The 20,286-nt window shown below is 40.0% G+C and overlaps 2 protein-coding genes across 2 annotated transcripts in view; one reads left to right on the forward strand and one right to left on the reverse strand.

Moving 5' to 3' along the window:
* Positions 1-1,280, reverse strand: part of LOC140950301 (protein amalgam-like) — a 70,626-nt gene extending 69,346 nt beyond the window's left edge. The window contains exon 1 of the mRNA XM_073399528.1: positions 1,144-1,280. Coding sequence (XP_073255629.1) covers positions 1,144-1,195 — 52 coding nt within the window. The 5' untranslated portion in view covers positions 1,196-1,280. The remainder of the gene's footprint in view (positions 1-1,143) is intronic.
* Positions 1-20,286, forward strand: part of LOC140950277 (cell adhesion molecule DSCAM-like) — a 265,680-nt gene that overhangs the window by 173,355 nt on the left and 72,039 nt on the right. The window lies entirely within an intron of this gene.

Here is a 20,286-nt window from a genome sequence, read left to right on the forward strand (position 1 = left end):
CTATGGGGGACGCGGTGTTAGAGGATTTTCGTGGAAAAGATTGTGCCTTTGTGGCCAATTGGTTACGAGGAAAGGGCTTAAAGCTTTGTGGCATATTTGAAGTATTTAAATTTAAAATTTTTAACATTGGATTCAGGCTTTGAATGTATGAATGTATTTTACTGTTGTGTTTACAATGAAATACAATACCTATAGCGGCGACTCAATACAACAACATAAAATAAAATAAAATAAAATAAAAAGCTCAGGTCAACTACTTTGACCTACTGCAAGTATGTTAATTAATAAGGTGAGCGATGATGCATGTCAGTGAAATGGTCATGATGTAGTAATCTCAATAGGTGGGATCTTTTTTATAGAACGCTCTGTATGTTGCATGAGAAAGAAAAGCTGAGCATTCAGTGACCTTGTAGCAGCGATTTCCGCCGCTTTGCACGAGACTTTTGTTCGTAGTAAATATGCTAGCAGTGTTTCTCAGTTTTTGTTATATTTATAAAGATTTTGTTCGACAACTGAAGGCGTTTCCGCCGTCCTTCTGTCATTTTTGTGCCTGTGAAATGTCCCCGGGGTGGGGGCATTTGATCACCTGAATGGACCCCAGTGTGGGGCATTTGAACGGCATTTTGGCCCGGGTAGGGGGGAATTCGAACAATAATTTTCAAAAAAGTCAAATGCCCGGGGGGTTGCCCGGGGGGGGGGGGCATGTGAAGCTTCAATTTGACCAATACATAAATAAAAATGAACTTAACTGAACTGAACGCCTAGCTAAAATTTGAAATCCCGGCAACGACTTCAAACGCGTAACGGCAAACTGCAGTTTGCACTTTCCCATGAAGTACCAACTAACCAGATGCTAAAGGTCTCTACTGTCAGAACTTACAACAGGCAAGCGCAGTATCGTGACACAGTCCCTTTAACTACCCCTCCCAATTTATGTACATTATAGATAAAAAAGTTGAAATAATTATGAAAATAATAAATCGTAAGTCATGCAGCTAAGAATGTTAAGAATATTAAAGCATAAAAACACTAAATCCCGTAAGTTTATCGTTAATAGTGATAAATTACGAAAACGCCTAACAAGCCGCGTGAGCTTGGGTTACTCCAGCGATGCTGAGGTAAGAAAACCTATGAAATACTTACCAGATGTGCAAGTAATGTCCGCTAAAAGCAGTGTTAGGAACACGGCAAACATAACTTCGTGTACACAGTACGTGGAAAACACAATCAAGATGTCCGTTCACGACTAGTTCACGACAACACCCAACTCTCTTTGGTAGGTACTTCATGTACGGGGATATATATTGTACCACAACAAACAACAATTCGCAAAACCAATCCCAGACACCCCGTTTTCAGCCGGAACCACACGGCACTGAGGAGTTATTTGTGAACTTAAAACTAAACTTAGAACTTGGAATAAATCCTCCCGGAAAAGATAGAGATTCCTCTAATACTGCGAGAGTACCGGTCAGCGATTACAGCCTGTGCAGATGTGAAGGCATCTGGCAGGCAAAACACAGAGCCCAATGTAGAAGATGACGTAACTCCTCCAGACTCTAATAACCCTTGGGAAAAATGACTAACTGAAAACTAAGACATTTGCCTGTAATTGGCAATAGGTAAGTTGGTGAGATCTAGTGAACCTAATTTTTTCGGTGGATTTAACTGGACTAAGAGTTTGACAGTTTACTAAATTATTATGAAATTTATAAAAAAAGCACTGATTGGTAGAACAAACGCGTGTGTTTGAGAGTATCTGGAGTATCCCAGCCTAAGGACTTAACAAGGCTAGAAGTACTTGTTGCAATGTTATAGTCGTTGCATACAAAGCGAGCCGCATTCTTCTGAATTTGCTCAAGGCGCTTTATTTCAGTGTCAGTGTAAGGATTCCACGAAGAGGATGAATATTCAAGCGTAGGCCTAACGAGTATCATATACATATAAGCTCTCTCTGTAACCTCTTCGTTCCATGGTTTCAGTGATCTTCTACGAAGACCAAGGGACTTATTTGACTTTGCAGCTACCTTAGAGCAGTGAGCATCCCAGTGAAGGGTTTCGGTACATGTAACTCCCAGATAGTCGCGTTCATGGACTTTTGTTGATGCCTCAGAATTTGCAGTATACGTGACTTTGGAGGGTCTCCGTTTCTTTGTAATACAATTAGATGGTACTTAGTTACGTTAAAGTCCATCTGCTAATCAGAAGCCCCTTAGTTAGGTTAAGTAGATCTTCCTAGAGCACTTGATGGTCATGTAGGGAATTAATGGTCCAGTGTAAAGCAGTGTCATCAGCGAAAAGACGTAATTGTGAATTTGCTACTTGGGTGACATCATTTACGAACAATAGGAAGAGAGTCAGACCCAAAACGGAGCCCTGTGAAACACCAGAGGTAACAGGAGTAGTGGTTGAATGAGTGCCGTTTACGACCACAAATTGGGTACGATTACGGAGAAAAGCAGCAATCCAAGCAAACGTCTTTCCATTAATGCGGCAGTGGGCTAACTTGTGTAGTAATTTAGTATGGGAGACTTTGTCGAAAGCCTTCAAGAAATCCAGCGGAATTGCATCAACTTGGCCATGCTGATTCAAGGTGTTGGCCCAATCATGAAACGTCAGAACTAGCTGTGGGTTTCACAGGACAAATTAGCACCGAAGCCATGTAAGTTGTAGATGAGACAAGATATTATTGTCAGACAGATGTTTATTCAGGTTGCTATGCATGCTCCATCACCTTACAGCAGAGGCACGTAAGAGATATGGGTCGATAAGTTCCTTCTTTGCTCGAGTGAAAAGTCTGAAGCCTGAAGATTTGATCCGGTACAATATATGTTCCCATACATAAGGTACTTACTCCCAATCTTTTTACCGCTAGACAAGGTAATCGCGGCCAGAGGCTTTCTATGCTAATAAACATCCTTTTCGGCCAGGGCTGAGTTGCTCAAAGCATGGTTAGCTTTAACCATTGGTTAAGCAGTATCAAAACTAATACGTTGTCAAGGTATTAAACGCTGGTTAACGCCAACCATGCTTCGAGCAACTGGGCCCAGATCGTTCGTTTTGTCGGGGGCACAAAACGTCAATTTTCGGAACATATCGGTTCCTGCCTCGTACCCAGACGTCTCTCTTTGCGTTTCGCGCTCGCCTCTGCCATGCGAAAAACGAAGCGCCTGAGGAGGAGGCTGTATCGGTTCGGTCGTCGGTTCGTAAGACGATTTGCGATCTAGGAGTTTCGGAACATTTGTTGTGAAATTTCTTGCTTGCCTACATCTCCTAGGATTCTCGAATATCTAAAAAATGGTATAATTGCCTATTTTCAACGGTTTTTTACCCTAAAAAGGTCACCTACAATTTTCGGGAGCCTTTTTTCTGGCTGAAATTTTCGAAAAGGTAAGTTTTGATCCCTAAAATTTTCGGATCACTAGACTCTCAGCTAGGAAATCCGAACAGATGAAAATTTTAGGAGATAAAAATATGCCTATATCTACCGTTTAAATATTAATTAATATACGTTTAGCAATGATTAGTTTGTAAAGTCGTTTTAAACTATGTTCTCGTCAGGGGCACCCAACGTCAATTTTCGGAAAATATCTGTTCGGAAGACGATTTGAGATCTAGAATTTTCGGAACATTTTTTGTAAAATTTCTTGCTTTCCTTCCTCTCCTAGGATTTTCGTCGGGTGCCTCTGTCTCGTTGGGTACCCCTGTTGTGTGTATCAGAGGAAAAAAGTGAGTCGAATTTAGGGAAGGAGTTGGTTTTACGCTAAAGGATGCGTTTCTTTTCTTTCAGTCTCCTGTTAGCAGGAATCACTGGGACGAACGGTTGGTATTTCAGTCTATTTCTTACAATACGAAGAACTTAATAGAAATCTGGTGTACTTAGTGAGTTTTAATACCGTGTATTATGAGAAGCTTAGAATCCTTCAGTCCTTCAGCTGAAGCGTTGGGATATAAACTTCAGTTGTTTTAATATAGGTGAATAGTGATACTTCTAGTGATTGGAGAAATCTCTATCATAATGCAAATGTATGTAGAATCGTGATGGTGAAGTCTGGTGGGGAATACATTTATGTATTTATGATTATAAGTTTACATGAGAAAGCTGTTTTTCAGTCAGTGACACAGGCAGCTCGGAAGAAAACATACGATTTCGCCCAATAGGATTCGAACCTAGGACCATCTGGTTACTACTACCCCTAGGCTAAAGAAAAACTTGTTGGAGCCATAATGGCCACTAAACTAGGTTCAAGTATTATGAGAAGCTTAGAATCCTTCAGTTGGGGTAGAAACTTCAGTTGTTTTATTTGAGCATAGAAAGCCTTTTCCATGTTTGCATAGCCTGATATAAACATGAGAGGGGTTGGGAGAATTCAAAACAGTTATGCAAACCCGAGACGAAGTCAAGGGTTTGCATAACTGTCGAGAATTCTCCCAACACCTCGAGTGTTTATATCAGGCTATGCAAACACTGGAAAAAAGTTTTCTATTGCTTTTATGAAATAACTTTCCCAAGGAGAAATGCAAAACTCTTTGTATGGCACTGATTAAAAGAGAAAATCTTAGCAGTCACAAAGTCTTGTCCACAAAGTCTTGCCCGCATTGTTACATGAAGTAGTTTTTGGAGTCTTCCCAGGAGTCCTTGTGTGATTAAAAGTAGAAAGCATGGCTTCGTTTCATTCAAGTTGTCTCAGTCAATTCCTCAGTTAATAGCCGAATAACATGGTGTCAGAAGTTAAAATCGTAGTTACAAGAATTCTAAAGCAGTAGAAGAAGAAGGGGAACGTTTCAGAGAAGCCGTCGTTGCTGTTGTGGTATTATTTTCTTGTTCGCGAGTCGTGCACGTGGTGAGACGTCACCATATTGATTAGCTGAAAGAAACTAGAAAGCACCAGAACTGTGAGTGTTCGTTTTCTCCAACATGCCATTTTATCAAATACCACCGCCAGCGCCCATGAACGTAAAGGATGATGTATCAACAAATTGGAAAATGTTTAAAGAAGCTTGGTGTTATTATGTCACTGCCACTGAACTTAACAAGAAACCTAAAGAAGTACAGGCTGGAGCTTTATGCAGTGTTATGGGAATGGACTGTGTGAAAGTAATGAATAGCCTTACTACTCTAACTGCATCTGACAAGAAAGATCCAGAGAAGATTCTTTCTGCCTTAAGCGACCATTTTATGCCTCAAAAACATTTGTTGTTTGAAAGAGTAAAATTTGGTTTTGCCAATCAAGCTGAAAATGAAAGCATTGATCAGTATGTAGTGAGATTACGCCAGCTTGCTGAGTCATGTGAATTTGACAATCTTTGTGAGAGCTTAATTCGTGACAGATTGGTCATTGGCACTCGAGACTCTTCCACCCGTGACCGCCTACTTCGAGAACGCCCTGTGCCGGGGTTAGCCAGGTGTATTGAAGCTCTTCGAGCCAGCCAGTTATCTAGGATTCCCAAAGAGCAGTTTAAAGACCCTGTTGATTCGCCAAACACTGTTCATGCAGCAGAAAAGTATCATTCAGCAAATGAGAAAAGGAAAGGAAATCGTGGTAGTAGGAATGGAAACTTGAGAGGTCGTAACAAGTCTGGAAAAGAAAAACCATCTGGTCTATGCAAGTTTTGTGGCACCGAACATCCATATGATAGAGCCAAATGTCCTGCGTCTGGTAAAACCTGTTACAAATGTGGTAAACAAGGCCACTTTGCCGTGAAGTGTCATGTAAAGAGACAGTCCCCAAGTAAACCAGACAAGAAAGTTCATCAAACAAGTGGAGCGCATCAGAGATTTGCAGAGGATAGTGATGAATCAGATGATTCTATTTTTATTGTGGAGCGCGTTGGAGTTGTCAGTAGCAATGAAACCAGATCCTCCTTTATGGTACCCTTCACCTTTCACACAGAGTACAGCCCTACGGTTACAACTCAGCTGGATACTGGAGCAACTTGCAGTGCAATGTCCTATGCAGATTTGTTGAATATTTTGCAACTTGGCGAAGTTCAGTTGGATCCACCTGGAGGCAAGATAAGGCTTTATGACGGTAGTGTTGTCAATCCACTTGGTTCGTACACATTTTCAGTCAGCCAAAACAGTGGCCCTAAATGCAAGATAAAATTTGACATCTTGGAGAATGCACCTTGGCCAATCATAGATGGTAGAACATGCGTTGACCAAGGTTGGATATCCCTAGGAACAGAAGTGTCTGCTCACTCATTAAATAGCAAGCAATATGAACCCCTCACTATGGAGGAACTTTTGAAGGATTATGAAGATGTGTTCACAGGACTTGGTTGCCTGCCCAGAGAATATCACATTGAGGTAGATCCAGCCATTAAGCCAGTGCAGCATGCTCCTCGACGTGTACCAGTACCACTCAAATCAAAGTTGAAAGAAAAGATTGATGAAATGGAAAAGCAAGGCATCATTGTCAAGGAAACTCAGCCAACAGAATGGATCAGTAGTCTTGTAGCTGTGCAGAAGCCAGGGAAACTGAGGGTGTGCATTGATCTGCGTGATTTGAATAGAGCCATAAAGAGGCCAAAGTATCAGATGCCGACAGTGGACGAGGTGCTACCAAAGCTGTCAAAAGCAAAAGTATTTACAGTATTAGATGCCAAAGATGGATTCCATCAAGTTAAGCTTGACAATGAAAGTTCACTCCTTACAACATTCTGGACCCCTTTTGGGAGATATCGCTACCTTCGCATGCCACAAGGAATCAGCAGCGCCCCAGAAGAATATCAACGGCGCCAGAATGAAGCGCTCGCAGGCCTCAATGGAGTAGAAGTAATTGCAGATGACATCTTATGTTATGGCAGTGGAGAATCTATGGAAGAAGCTTTAGCAGATCACGATCGCAATTTAGTGAACTTGCTAAAGCGTGCACGCAGTGTTAATCTGAAATTTAACAAGAACAAGTTGAGGTTGAAGTTAGACCAAGTAACTTACATGGGACAGTTGTTCACGTCAGAAGGACTAAAGCCTGATCCCATGAAAGTCGAAGCAATTGCAAGCATGCCTCCACCAGATGATAAGAGAGCAGTCCAACGTCTCCTGGGATGTGTTAATTATTTGTCCAGGTTCATGCCACAGCTCTCAAAAGTGTCTGAACCACTACGCAAGTTAACTGAAAAGAATGTCATGTTCACTTGGGACAGTTCACAGGAGGAAGCTTTCCAAGCAATCAAAAGCATGATCAGCTCTGCACCCCTGTTGAAGTATTATGATGTGGCTAGTGAAACCACTATCCAATGTGATGCCTCAAAGTCTGGTTTGGGAACAACCCTGCTTCAAGAAGGACAACCGGTTGCATTTGCATCACGGTCGTTGAGCACTGTTGAACGCCAGTATGCTCAAATAGAGAAGGAATGCTTGGCGATTGTTTTTGCTTGCAGTCGTTTTAATCAGTACCTACACGGAAGAGAACTTACAACTGTAGAAACAGACCATAAGCCATTGGTGCCCATTTTCCAGAAGTCTATTCATTCAGCGCCTAAAAGGCTACAGAGAATGCTCCTGCGTCTGCAAAGGTACAATCTAAATGTGACGTATCTTCCTGGTTCCCAAATGTACATAGCGGACATGCTTAGCAGAGCTTACCTCCAAATTGACCGCACCCAGTGTAAGAGGACACCAGAGTACCAAATCTTCCAACTGAAGCAAGAACAGCAGCTGTTTGAAGAAATTGCCAGCATCAATCAAGTTGATTACATGCGCTTATCTGAGGGTACCCATCAGCAGATTAAGCAATGCACTCTTGCAGACCCCACTTTGCAGACTCTAATGAACACTGTTACTACCGGATGGCCAGTCTCCAAAGAAGATGTTCCACCTTGCATTCGAGAATATGGGAATTACAAAGAAGAGTTAACAGTGCAAGACGGAGTATTGTACAAAGGAATGAAGGTCATTGTTCCCATTTCCATGAGACCTCAGATGATTGCCAGAGTCCATTCTAGTCACTTAGGACCTGATGCCTGCGTACGTCGAGCACGTGATGTGTTATTTTGGCCAAGTATGTCAGGCCAAATCAAGGAACAAGTTCAAAACTGTGAAGTTTGCAGTGACGTTCTAGCCAGACAACAGAAGGAGCCGTTAATGACGCATAAAATTCCAGATACCCCAACAAAAACGTCATAGTTCGAGATAGCAAACCAATCAGATTCCTTCGAATCACCAAGATCACTGAGTGTGTGTATACTAATCCGGAAATGCTGGATTTTAAAAATTAATTATCAACTTTACCTCGATATAACGAACATTTTGGTTGTTTTTTCGAAGATTCTTAAAATCGAGGTGTTCGATATAACGAACCCTCGATATAGAACAAATTTCCCTAGTCCCTTGGCACTTCGTTAAATCGAGGTTCTGCTGTATCATGAGCTTATGATTCGCGTTTAACCTAAACGAGGCGCTCATTGGTCCAAGCAGACTAAACCGCATAACAATAGGAAAGGAATGTTTGACAGTTTGAAGCTGACGTGTAAGGACGGGGAACATAAGGGACTTTAAGATCCAAGAACGCGGACGGCAACGAGAACGTCGCTTAAAAATTGAATTTGGGTTCCTTCAGTCTTCAGTCTGCGCGAAGGGCGCAGCGGAGCACCATGGGTAAGAAAATATGGTAATCTATGCTTCCAATAAATTTTCGCTCTGAGAAAATCGTCCGTACTTACCTCCACCCCTTCATGTTACAGACGCGAAATGGCACACTTTAATGCTATCTGTGTAAAACTCGGTATCGGACATCCATGTTGTGATCAATTGACAGCTGTCTGCAAATCAATAAAAATTTGTCTACTGCTGTCCCTCCCCTGGTTTGACCTCAGAGTTTCATATTACTCTACTCATGGAAACCAAGCATTTGCCCTAAGGTAGAAAATCAGCGATATTGGTCTTAAACAGGGTCAGGGTGTGAGGGGCCGGGGGGGGGGGGGGGGGGGTTATATTAACATGGAACCAAGCGAAACTTCAATGTAAACATGGTCTTCAAACCGCGCCAAGTCCAAGACGTACAAATTGTAAAATTCAAAGAAATATAGCCACGATTTTTAATCAGTCTATTTGCTCAGGGATTTTTCCATCTAAACTAAAGTGTGCTAAGATTATCCCGATATTTAAGGACGAAGATGACACTCTGCCCGAAAACTACCGACCTATTTCTCTGCTCTCGATTAATAACAGGATTTTTGAAAAACTTATGTACTCCAGAGTTACCAAGTTTGTCAAAGACTGCAACATTTTCTATGACCAGCAATACGGTTTTCGCAGTAAGCACAGTACTCAGCATGCTATACTTGATATTGTTAACACAATTCTCCAAAATATGGACAACGGTAAATTTTCGTGCGGTGTTCCCATCGACCTCAAGAAGGCTTTTGATACTGTTAACCATGAGATTTTGTTAGCTTAACTTGAAAATTATGGTATTAGAGGTGTAATCAACTCCTGGTTCAGATCATACCTGACTGATCGGAAGCAAACTACGGAAGTTAATAATAATGTTGTGTCTGAGGCTGAGACGACGTTGTGCGGCGTGCCACAAGGCTCAATCCTCGGACCACTCTTATTCCTACTGTACATCAATGATATTCACAAGTCCTCTTCGTTATTTGCCTTTTATCTATTTGCTGACGATACTAGTATAATACTTGCAAATAACAACCTAAAGGAACTCGAAATACTTGTTAATCTCGAGCTTGGCAATGTCAACGAATGGCTAAAGGCCAACAAACTGTCTTTGAACATAAAAAAATCAAGTTTTGTAATCTTTCGTCCCCGGCAAAAGAATATGCCCTTCATACCTAGGATTAGAATTCTTGACTCCGTGACTAACACCTACTCAAACCTTGAAATGAAAGATTATGTAAAATATCTTGGCTTAATGATTGACTCAAATCTTTCATGGAAATACCACATCGAATCTATCTGTCACAAAATCAGCAAGTCGATAGGAATTATAGCTAAGATTCGACATTATGTCCCGCGTCGTGTTCTACTTTCAGTTTTTGTGGGGAAACTGTGCCTTGACATTTCAAAAAAAGATCGTAACTCTACAAAAACGCGCCTTACATCTCATCTACTTCAGTAAGTCTAAGGAACACGCCGTACCCTTCTTTCTCAAATCAAATTGCCTTCCCCTGCCTAGCCTATTTTTCAGAGATTGTAGCTATTTATTGTATGATATCAACAGGCAGACAGCACCAGTTAGTATACTCAATCAGTTCGTTAAAACAAGTCAGATTCATAACTACAGAACAAGATCTGTCTCTAGCGACTCGTTTTATGTTAAGTTCTCTAGAACCGATAAAATGTATGCCTTTTTCACGAGAATCGGTGCCCAAATTTGGAACTCTATTCCTTATTCGATTAAAATACTTAAACGTTCGTCCTTTCGTAAAAAAATAAAGGAATTATTACTAAATTTCTTGCGGTCAGAAGATGATTATGTCGAGGTCTCCCGTCTTATTAAGTTATTTAATACTTTAGGTTAGCCTCTCTTCGTAATCGTTATGTACTTGCCCATCCTCGGAGACCCAGGGGCGGTCAGTCGGGCCGGGAGAAAAGGCGCGACGAAAGTTTTCAAGTACGGGCGAAAGAGCCCCTGGGTACCGACTCTTAACGAACCATTTCCAAAAATTCTAGCCTGCGTGACAGGCGCAAAAAGGGGAGGGGGAGGGGGGAGGGAGAAAGGGAAAAGGGAAGGGAGCCCTCCCCCTCTCCCCAATCCCCTGCCCTTTTTCCCTTCCTCCCTATCCCCTACCCCTTACCCCTTTCGACACCTGCTACGCAGGCTACCTACCAGGCTACCTGCCCTTTTTCCCTTCCTCCCTATCCCCTACCCCTTACCCCTTTCGACACCTGCTACGCAGGCTACAAAAATTCAAACGGATGCCGGCTCCTGATTGGGCACAAAAAAACCTTTGTATTATTGAGCCCAATCAGCGAACAGCATCTCCTGAGTTCTTTTCATGTGTTCGTACACGACGGCTAGAGCGGTTTTCACTTGACTGTCGTAAAACCAAAACCAAAGTAAATACACTAGCCAACCAAAGGACGTAGTAAAACCAAAACCAAAACCAAAACCAATTACTTTCGACAGTCAAGTGAAAATCGCTCTATTATCTCGCCATACTTGTCTGGTTCGTTCACCAACGCTATGCGTGTATATTCGCAAGGGAAACTTTCACTATCTGCTTCCCTAAGCAGAAACGAAGGAACTATTGATGACTCGGAAAAACATTTCGGATGACTATTCCCATTTGCACCAAGAAAATTCTGCTTCTGACCGATCGCAAGGTATCGTAAATAACGTAAATAGAGGGCCTGATCGATAAAAAGCTTGAATTGAATACGTCTTGAAAGCTCAAGCTTTAAAATACCCTCACATGCGTTTCCATGTGTTAGTTTTTCGGGAAGACAGTATTTTCAAATGGACGAGGATGTTCTGTAACTGAAAGTTTCCTGATTGCGTGCATTTCTTTGGTGAACGAGCCAGACAAGTATGCACGCGCGCATGCATTCCCACAGGTAAAGTAAGAAGGCTTTCTAAATTACCCGCGTTAAGTAGGTTACGCTGCGCACGTGTGATTTATGGAGAATCATGTTAGTAGTTAGCTTTTAACCGATGATGAACACCTCTGGAAATTTCTGTCTTAAGTGTGGTTGTGAGTTTTTGGATAAAAAAAGAAAGAGGAATATTACTGGCGAATTTGGAAAGATTTACCAGGCTGTGTTCAATGAAAATTTAAGTGAAAATGACTCTGTGCCTCGTGCAGTTTGTGCCAGCTGCAAATACCAAATTGAAAAGGCATGGCAACAGTCAAGAAAAGCAGAAGAACAGTCAATTCAATACTTGTCATTGTTAAAAAGAAAACATGACCAGTCTCCTTTGTCATCAAGTTGTGGTGACGAGCAAACAGTGACCCGAATAGAACGTAAGAAGAAAGGTCACAGACTTGTTTTTAAAGCCAACTGCCCTGAACAAATGTGGGTAACAGCAAATACACATCCAGCAAAAGAATTTCCATATATTCTACCAAAGTTACTCACAACATCTGCAGCAGTGGCTCATGCATGTGTCAGTGAACCGCCATCAACCATACGTCAAGTCAGAGAAGTACATAATGTTGCTACGCAGACTGCAAAATCAAGCTGTCATTGCCAGCCAAGTGCAAAAAAAGGTACATTTGTTAAGGTAAGCAGCCAATATAATATTATTGCTCCAGTAATTATCAGGACAACTTGACTACAAGATCAGCTAAGTTACGTGAACTGATCTTATCATATTCAAACAATACTCACGTCATGTCATATTTGGGGAATGAATTGAAAAATACTGGTCTTGGTCCCCAAATAAAATGAAGGCTGCAGTGTAATAAACCACTTGCGGAAATTCTAGACCTGCACATGTGGCAACTAAACATGTAAGCACTTAGTCATCTGTCCAGATTAGTCTTCTTGTAACCACAGGGTATAAGCATGTGTTTTGCTGTAATACCCTAGTTTAGTGGAGTGGCAACTAGTTCTAAATCAGGACCCCTTTTGTCCAAATGTCTCACAAGTTATACCTTAACTTATAATAACATTGAAAAACTGCTAAATTTCATTATCATTGGCAACAAGTAATAGTATCAATCTAAGCAGTATGCCTTTATTTATGAATGCAATGAATAATGATGTTGTTTTCTTTGTAATGATGTTGATTCAGTTGTAATTTTGTTCTTTAATATACAATGATTCTTATGTTCTGATCAAGGTGATTGTGCACTTCAAATCCAAAACTGTGTCAAGGGAATTACCCAAAGATCAAAGTGGTCTGGGGATAGCCCTTTGCTTAAAACGACCTGCTTCAGCAATCAGCGCAGCTGCTTTTAAATCCAAAAGTTTGAGAAATTCTTTGATTCATCGTATCTGCCTCCAAATCAACAAGGAGTGTCATAAACTGGAGAAGAAATCCTTGCTAAAGAAGACTGCTGTTAGAGACCTCAAACACTTTCAGTGGAATGCAGTTCTCAAAGAATGGATGAAGGAAGCCCCTACCTTTTACAAAGCCCTTAAGTCTATAGCAATGCCCCCCACAATTTCTAGGAACCAGAGGAAGAAACAGTTGTTGAAGCCCATAATTGGTTGTGCTGGTGCAGTACTGCTCAAGGGACGCAATTCAAGGTTATCTGCTGTGCAACATCTTGTTGGCCTTTCACTGTTTCTTGGGCGAACACGAAGAAAGGTGAGTTATTGTTTCAGTAGTTCCAGACATGGAGCTAAGGTGGCTGGTCCTACTCTGTGACCAAAATGAAGTTCATGGTACCTTAGTTTTGGTCAAAAATAAAGAGGGAGCATGGCCCCTCCCCTAGTTCTGTGACCTGATACCACTTGCCAGTAGAGTGGTTTTCGTTTGAGTGTCGTAAAACCAAAACCAAAGTAATTACTCTGGCCAATCACATAGGACACAGACAATACATTGAACCAATCAAAACTCGAAGTAATTACATGTGGCTGACGCAAAGCGCGGGAAAATGCATGCGAGCGCGTCACAATTGGCTTTGGTTTTACTTCTGATTGGATGAAAAGGTGGCGCGAATCTTTTAAGCCAATCGCATCGTGTAGAAAGTGCAAAACCAATTACTTTTCGACACTCAAATGAAAACCGCTCTAATAATAGTATACTGTGTATGACAATTACACCTCTTGTTTTATGTCTTTGATGACTTGTTTTAATAATAACCATCAGGGATTTTCAAGACTACAAAAGCTTGGAGTGACTGTTTGCAAAGCTGTAACAAACAGAAAGATTGCAGAAGTATCACTTGGCTACAGCAAGAAAGTGAAGGCGTGGAGAGCCAATGTTGAAAACAAAAACAAAGATCCCCCAGAAGAGGTACATGTAGTTAGCTGAAATGTTCATTGAATTTGAAACAGTAATAGTAACAGTAATTTCCTAAGAGAAAACAGTTACAGAAATGCATTTTTATTCTTTGTTGTCTTGAATTTATTAAAATGTATGCTCATGTTGGTCCAACATTATTTTGCAGCTTACTGTTGTTGAAGAGAGAGGAGAAGAAAGTACTGCAGTGGATACACCATCTGAAGATCCAAATGTTGGTATGATAATGATTTGCAATTTTTAAGATACATTTATACGTAGTAGAAATAGCCTGTAGGTGTTCTTAATGCAATAACTATTATACTGACAAATCACTGACAACTGAAATAATCTGCCATTTAATAAAAAAAAAATGACAGCAATAAGGATATTATTACTGTAGATTAAAAGCATAGGCATAAATTTTTTCAGAATACATGTTGGTCACCAAAACCATCTGTAAAATACCCAAATTAGCAATTCAAATAAACACCCCTTGAGTCTAATATTATTAAAATTAGAGACCCCATTGAAATAAGCACTCCCCCAACCTACCCTCAAAAAAGAAAACAATTACCGAATCTGAATATCTGTGATAGAAGTAGAATAAAATATTTTCAACACCAGAACTATAGGTCTTAAAAGGGAACAGAAATTTGAGAGCGGTCACACAGATTTGTGTTTCTTCTTATAGATACAGGTACATTCTGCTACAGTGGATCTATTTACTGGGAATGAGTTGACAGTTTGTTATTTTGTTAGGCTGAGACATAAAACCCAAGTAGCCACCCTTACCAAATAAGCACCTGCTGTTTAATGAGTGCCTCCTCTCAACTCTGACAGACTTTTGCTAATTCAAGCATTTACAGTTGTTTTACTTTACTTTTTACCAGACTGTGAAGATGTCCCAGATGGTTTTGATTCAAGGTCAGTAGTGTCAAATGACTCCCTTGTCAGTTCGGTAAATTCAGATTCAGACAACAATGATGATTCTGGAGAAGCTACACCTCTGCAGTACACTAATGGCGTGTGTGACTATGGCTTGAATGGGGACAATTTGGACTGGCTCAAAAGACCTTCCATCTACTCAAAGGATAAGGACACTGAGTCAGTACACTGGTTTAATTTGTTGGCTTATGACAACAGGGTTGCTAACTTGGATTTGAATGATGATGCACCTATCAGACACATTATGGAATTACCCAATTCAAGTTTCCTGCCCACACCAGAAGATCATGCAAAACTCAAAAAAGACTTTATTGTGCTTGTGCTTCGTATCCTAACCAAGCATTGCAAGTTCTTCAGTCAGTTTTCTCACATGGTTCCTTCTCACCTTGCTCATCAATACAGCAAGGAAATGCGTCAGCACTCCCATATTGTAGGTTTCAACTTAACTAATGTTCTGTTCCTTCTGATCAGCTAGTTATTGTTGTAAATGTTATAGCATACAGGTATTCTGATTATTATCATCTTTTTTATTGAAAACCACAACTGGCAGTGCACCTTTATAAACAGATTTGGCTCCAATTTTTCTGTTGTTTTTTTTTATGTTGCTTCATTACAGAAGTTAGGTATAAGCAAAAGGAATCCAGCAGACCACTTTTTGGATGTATCAGTTTTCTGAATTTTTTTTATCCTTTGGGGGGCAGGGGTTTGGGGACAGAAAACTTCCCCTTGTTATGGGGGGGGGGAAGGGGCATTAGACTTTGGAGATGGTCATTAGGGTGTCATGAAAGTTTATCAGGAATTTTCATTGAAATACCATCAAAAAGCCTTTTCATATCAAGCAGAATGAGCTTACAGACATTACCATGCCTAAAGCTGTTTCTTGTACCACATCTAGAAGAAGAGTGGGGCCAAGGGCATAAGAAGAATAATTTTGCTACTAAATCAGTGTTATATGTTGCTTCCCAGACAATATTCTTTAATGCTGGGAGGGGGTCATTTAATTTTTGTTGTCTGAGGGGGGTTAAAAGTTATTGAAAGGAGAGCCATAGAGCCCCCACCCCATCCGAAAGGCAATCAAAATGATTAATAAAATGACTGAATGCCATAGTGGTAACATTTAATTTACATGCATGGTTTAAGTACCCTAAAATGGAGCATTGCTCTGTAGCCTGCTGGTTGAATCGGGTGTTGTAGAATATTGCATTTTACCTTCTCAAAAATGTTATTTTTGATGAACAGAAACCAGATTTTTAATTAAACTATCAAACAAGTTCTGAAATTATAATATAAGAAATAGAAATGGTAAAAATAATGATAATAATAATAATAATAATAATAATAATAATAATAATAATAATGTTTTAGCTGTGAGACCACTTCAGCAGGTGATCTTCAGTGGGGTTCTGAATGTTATTATTTTGAACACCGATGATAAGAAGGTAATAGGTGATAAATTTATTACTTGTACTATTAGCTAAACCCTTTTTTGAAATCATCAGGTACACTTGGGTCTCTTGGAAAAAAATGAGAATAAAATCCCCGAGATGTTAGAAATTCTTCAGCACTGTAATGAGGAGTATGTTCCAAGTAATGCTGACAAGTCCAGAATTCTTCAAAAGATACCGCTGGGCGGCGACCATTTAATTGTTGAACGGGCTGTCAGTGCTGTTAATGCCGTTGCTGATGCAGATAGTCCTTATGAAAGACTCCATGGCCTTGTGCTAAAACATGAAGATTTTCATTGTGAGATGAATTCTCTACAGGTGATAAATAAAGGAATATGCTCCATTTAACATAAAACTTTGTCCTTATTGGATTTCCATTACTGCTTTTTTAATGGTCCACTTATCTTAACAAACATTAGTAACTCTATCTGCACTGGTGGATTATTGATTATTATATCAGTAAGAAATTTATTTTTAATGTTATTTTGGATAATCCTATAAATAAAGTATGTATTACTTTAAACGTAAATTTGCAGATGCTGTTTGATTATCTCTACAAAAGCCAGTCAGTGGGAGACTTGGGAACCCTGTATCAACTAAAAACAAGATTGAACAGAAAAGACGTGTGTGACAAAGTAAACAAATCATATCATGGATGTGAAGCATTCTTCAACTCCGTTGTAGATGGGTATATAGTATATGCAGCCATGGTATTTTTTGGCATGGAATCCCCAAACAGTACTCCTAACTCAAACCAACTGGAACCTGGTGCCACATCACAGACACAGTTGTTTGATGCATTAGAGAAACTCGTGGAGAAGTATGTCCTTCTTGAAGCGCAACCTGCAGCAGTACTCTTTACTGATATACAACAATCAGAACATCCCCATATTTTTAAGTGTAGGTACCCAGATTGTAACAGAGAATATCAACACGAGAAGGGGAGAAACAACCATGAAGTTACAGTGCATGGCCTGAACATAACAAATCATGAGCAAAATGAAAGAAGTCCCCCAGATCCACACAATGAAGATGGGATTTTCAATTACTCGCATAACATTGTCAAAACGGGTCTTCTTTTCAAAGATTTTCAAGATGCAATTAAAGAGGGTGATGGAGGAAGAGTTGAATACCTATGGAAATTTATGATGCTGTTGTTTAAAGTGAGTGGGAAGACAAAATATGCTTTGGCAGCTGTAAGGGTCCACGCACAACTTCATGCACTACTTACACCAAAAGAGGCCCATTCTCTCCGCTGGAACCGTACTGTAAATCTCAAAGGTGGGGTGGGGAGAAACATTGCAATTGATCAAGCCATGGAGCATTGGGTAAGAGACACGAAGCAGCTGATGTATGGCCAAGGTGCAAACCTTACGTTCAAGGTGGCTCAGACCTACAGCAGGGCTAGTGACGATGTCAAGTCCATCATGAACAATTTTGATCAGACAACTAACGTCCGCAGAGAGTCAACAAAACACAAAAGAGGGGAAGATTCAGACATCACTACCATTGTCAACATTTTAAAGGAAATTGAAGCATTTTGTGAAGTTCCTGGAAGAACACACCCTAATGTTGGATCCATCCCTAAAGACCCCATATCTGTTCTTGACTTTGCAGACTTAAATGCATGGCTAACAAAGCACAAGAAGAGCTGGGTAAATTCAGTTTAGATGCACGTTCTAACAATTTTTAGGTCAAGTCAAAAATTTATTCCAAATAGTTGGTTCAGTATGGCCACATAAGGTTTTTTCCTAAAAGATTACTAAGGACTTCAACTTTTAACAGATGGATACAGCTCTTTTTCATTTGACCCCACAACAATGGCCTCAGTTGCATGCCCTATACTATTAGTGAAAAGGATAATTATGTTAGTTGGTTGTCATTACAAGTTTCCCTAATAGTGTTATAACCAGTTACAAACACCCTTAATTTTGGCGTCTGTTACCTTAAAAAGAAGAAAAAATTTGTTGGCCGACAGAGCAAGTGAGTCATTTTAAATTTTCGAAAACTAACAGTGGCTATTAACTCTCCCACCCAAATTTCTTCAAAATCTGTGAGAAGGAAAAAATTATTAATTGACTTTGTAGGGGCAAATGAAAAAGCTAGTTTCTAGCATTGATGCAGGAAAGTGATCTTTTAAGACTGTAAGAGCTATTTTGCATTACTTAAACCTTGCAAGTCAAATCAGTCACTGACTTTTATAAAGTCTCTGTCCCTTCTGGCCAATAACAGGGACCCACCTTTCACAGTCTTTCATTCAAAACAAGAACAAATGGTACAAAGAATTTTTTCAAAAAAACTGAATTTTTATATTAACGGAACAGCTTCATGTCCCACAGGAAAACCCATTTCACATCTTGTCAAAATCTTTTACAGGAGGCCATATCAAAGCCAAGTCCAGCTGTAGGTATTGAAATATCATAGCCTTAGAAATGTAATTATTCTTTGCAAAATATACTGTTATTATCAAAATACACAGCATACGTGGATGAAAGGCATTGATACTGAAAAACCTGACAAGTGAGATTATATATTAACTACTGCTCCAGACTTTCTTGTTGTAGGTCTGTAAACACCTCACAAAGACAATCATACACTTTGAATGCATGCTGTACACTCAGAACTGGAATTTGTTCTATAATATCATCAACACTAAACAAAAAATCACACTTTGAGGTTGCATCATCAATTATGCGGTCAGTAAAGCCAGTGATTTGGTCAATATTTGAATAAAAACAATGCTGACTTGATTGTAACACTGCCTGACGCATGCTTTCCTGACACTCCTCTAATAGACCCTTTAGGGCTCTTCTATCACTTTCACTTACACTTCTGCCCCTTGGAACATCATCAGCTGCTGGAAGAGTCATTTTGGAGACCATAGTTCCCTCGTTTTGTGGACAGTCTTGTCCACAAGCACAATCTTGAGCACAGACATCACAGCATGAATGTTTCTTCTCTATTCTTCTTCCTTGACTTGTAACTTTAAAAAAATCAAGAATTTGCCTTCTTCTGCAGGACTTTGACTTTGTGTATTCCAGCATCTCTGGTTTACACTTGCGAAGTTGTCTTCCATGAAAGAGTAGTGCTGCCTCTGAATATGCACCATCTCTACCAGCTCTTCCCATTTCTTGAACATATGATTCTAGGTCTGGAGGAGGACCATAGTTTATAACATGGTGTAATCCCTTTATGTCTACCCCCATTCCAAGGGCATTTGCTACAATCACAATTCGCACCTTACCAGTTGGATCCTTGAGTGATTGTAATACGTGATCCTGGATGGAAGGTGAAGTGCCACTGTGATACATTGCCACCATTCTGTTTGTACACTTCTTTTCAGCACCATATGGGTAGTACGCCCTGTCAAGCAAACTGCTCATGAAAAATTGGTAGAGCTCACCACATGTTTTATAGTCTCGGACATATATTACTGTCCGCTGACATGCAATGTTCTTTTCGTTTAACTCCCTGGCAAGCCATGTAAAGTTTACATAAAATTCACTGGTAACCTTCAAAACAAACAGCTTGATGTTCTCTCTGTTTGGACTAACTGATATTTCCAGACATTTCTTTAAACTCAAACTTTTAATGATTTTATCTCTGGTCAAGGGTGAAGCAGTGGCTGTAAGTGCTAAAAACGGGACTTGCTTTGGAAAAAAAGACCTGATCTCACCAACAAGACCACACCACTTTCTGAATGGCTCCTTTCCATCCTTTTTCTCACCCCTAGAGAGACCAGACAAGTGATTTGTAGCTAAAGAGCAATGTTCTACATAAATAATATATCTTACTTATCTACCATGCAAGCAGCAAAAATTATAATAATGCTCTTGTTTAAATATTTTAGAATGACTGTATAATCATAAGATATTGAACAATTCTAAGAACACTATTAAGCATGAAAATGTACATAGTTTTGTGTAAGAAATGCGGAAACAGTATACAACTGCAACATAGTATTTAGCAATTCCTGATAGGGGTTTAACTATAACTGTCCATATTTCTTCAGAAAGGATATATTAAAGGAGCATGAT

This window comes from Porites lutea, chromosome 10 (genome assembly GCF_958299795.1).
Source record: "Porites lutea chromosome 10, jaPorLute2.1, whole genome shotgun sequence".
NCBI classification, from domain to species: Eukaryota; Metazoa; Cnidaria; class Anthozoa; order Scleractinia; family Poritidae; genus Porites; species Porites lutea.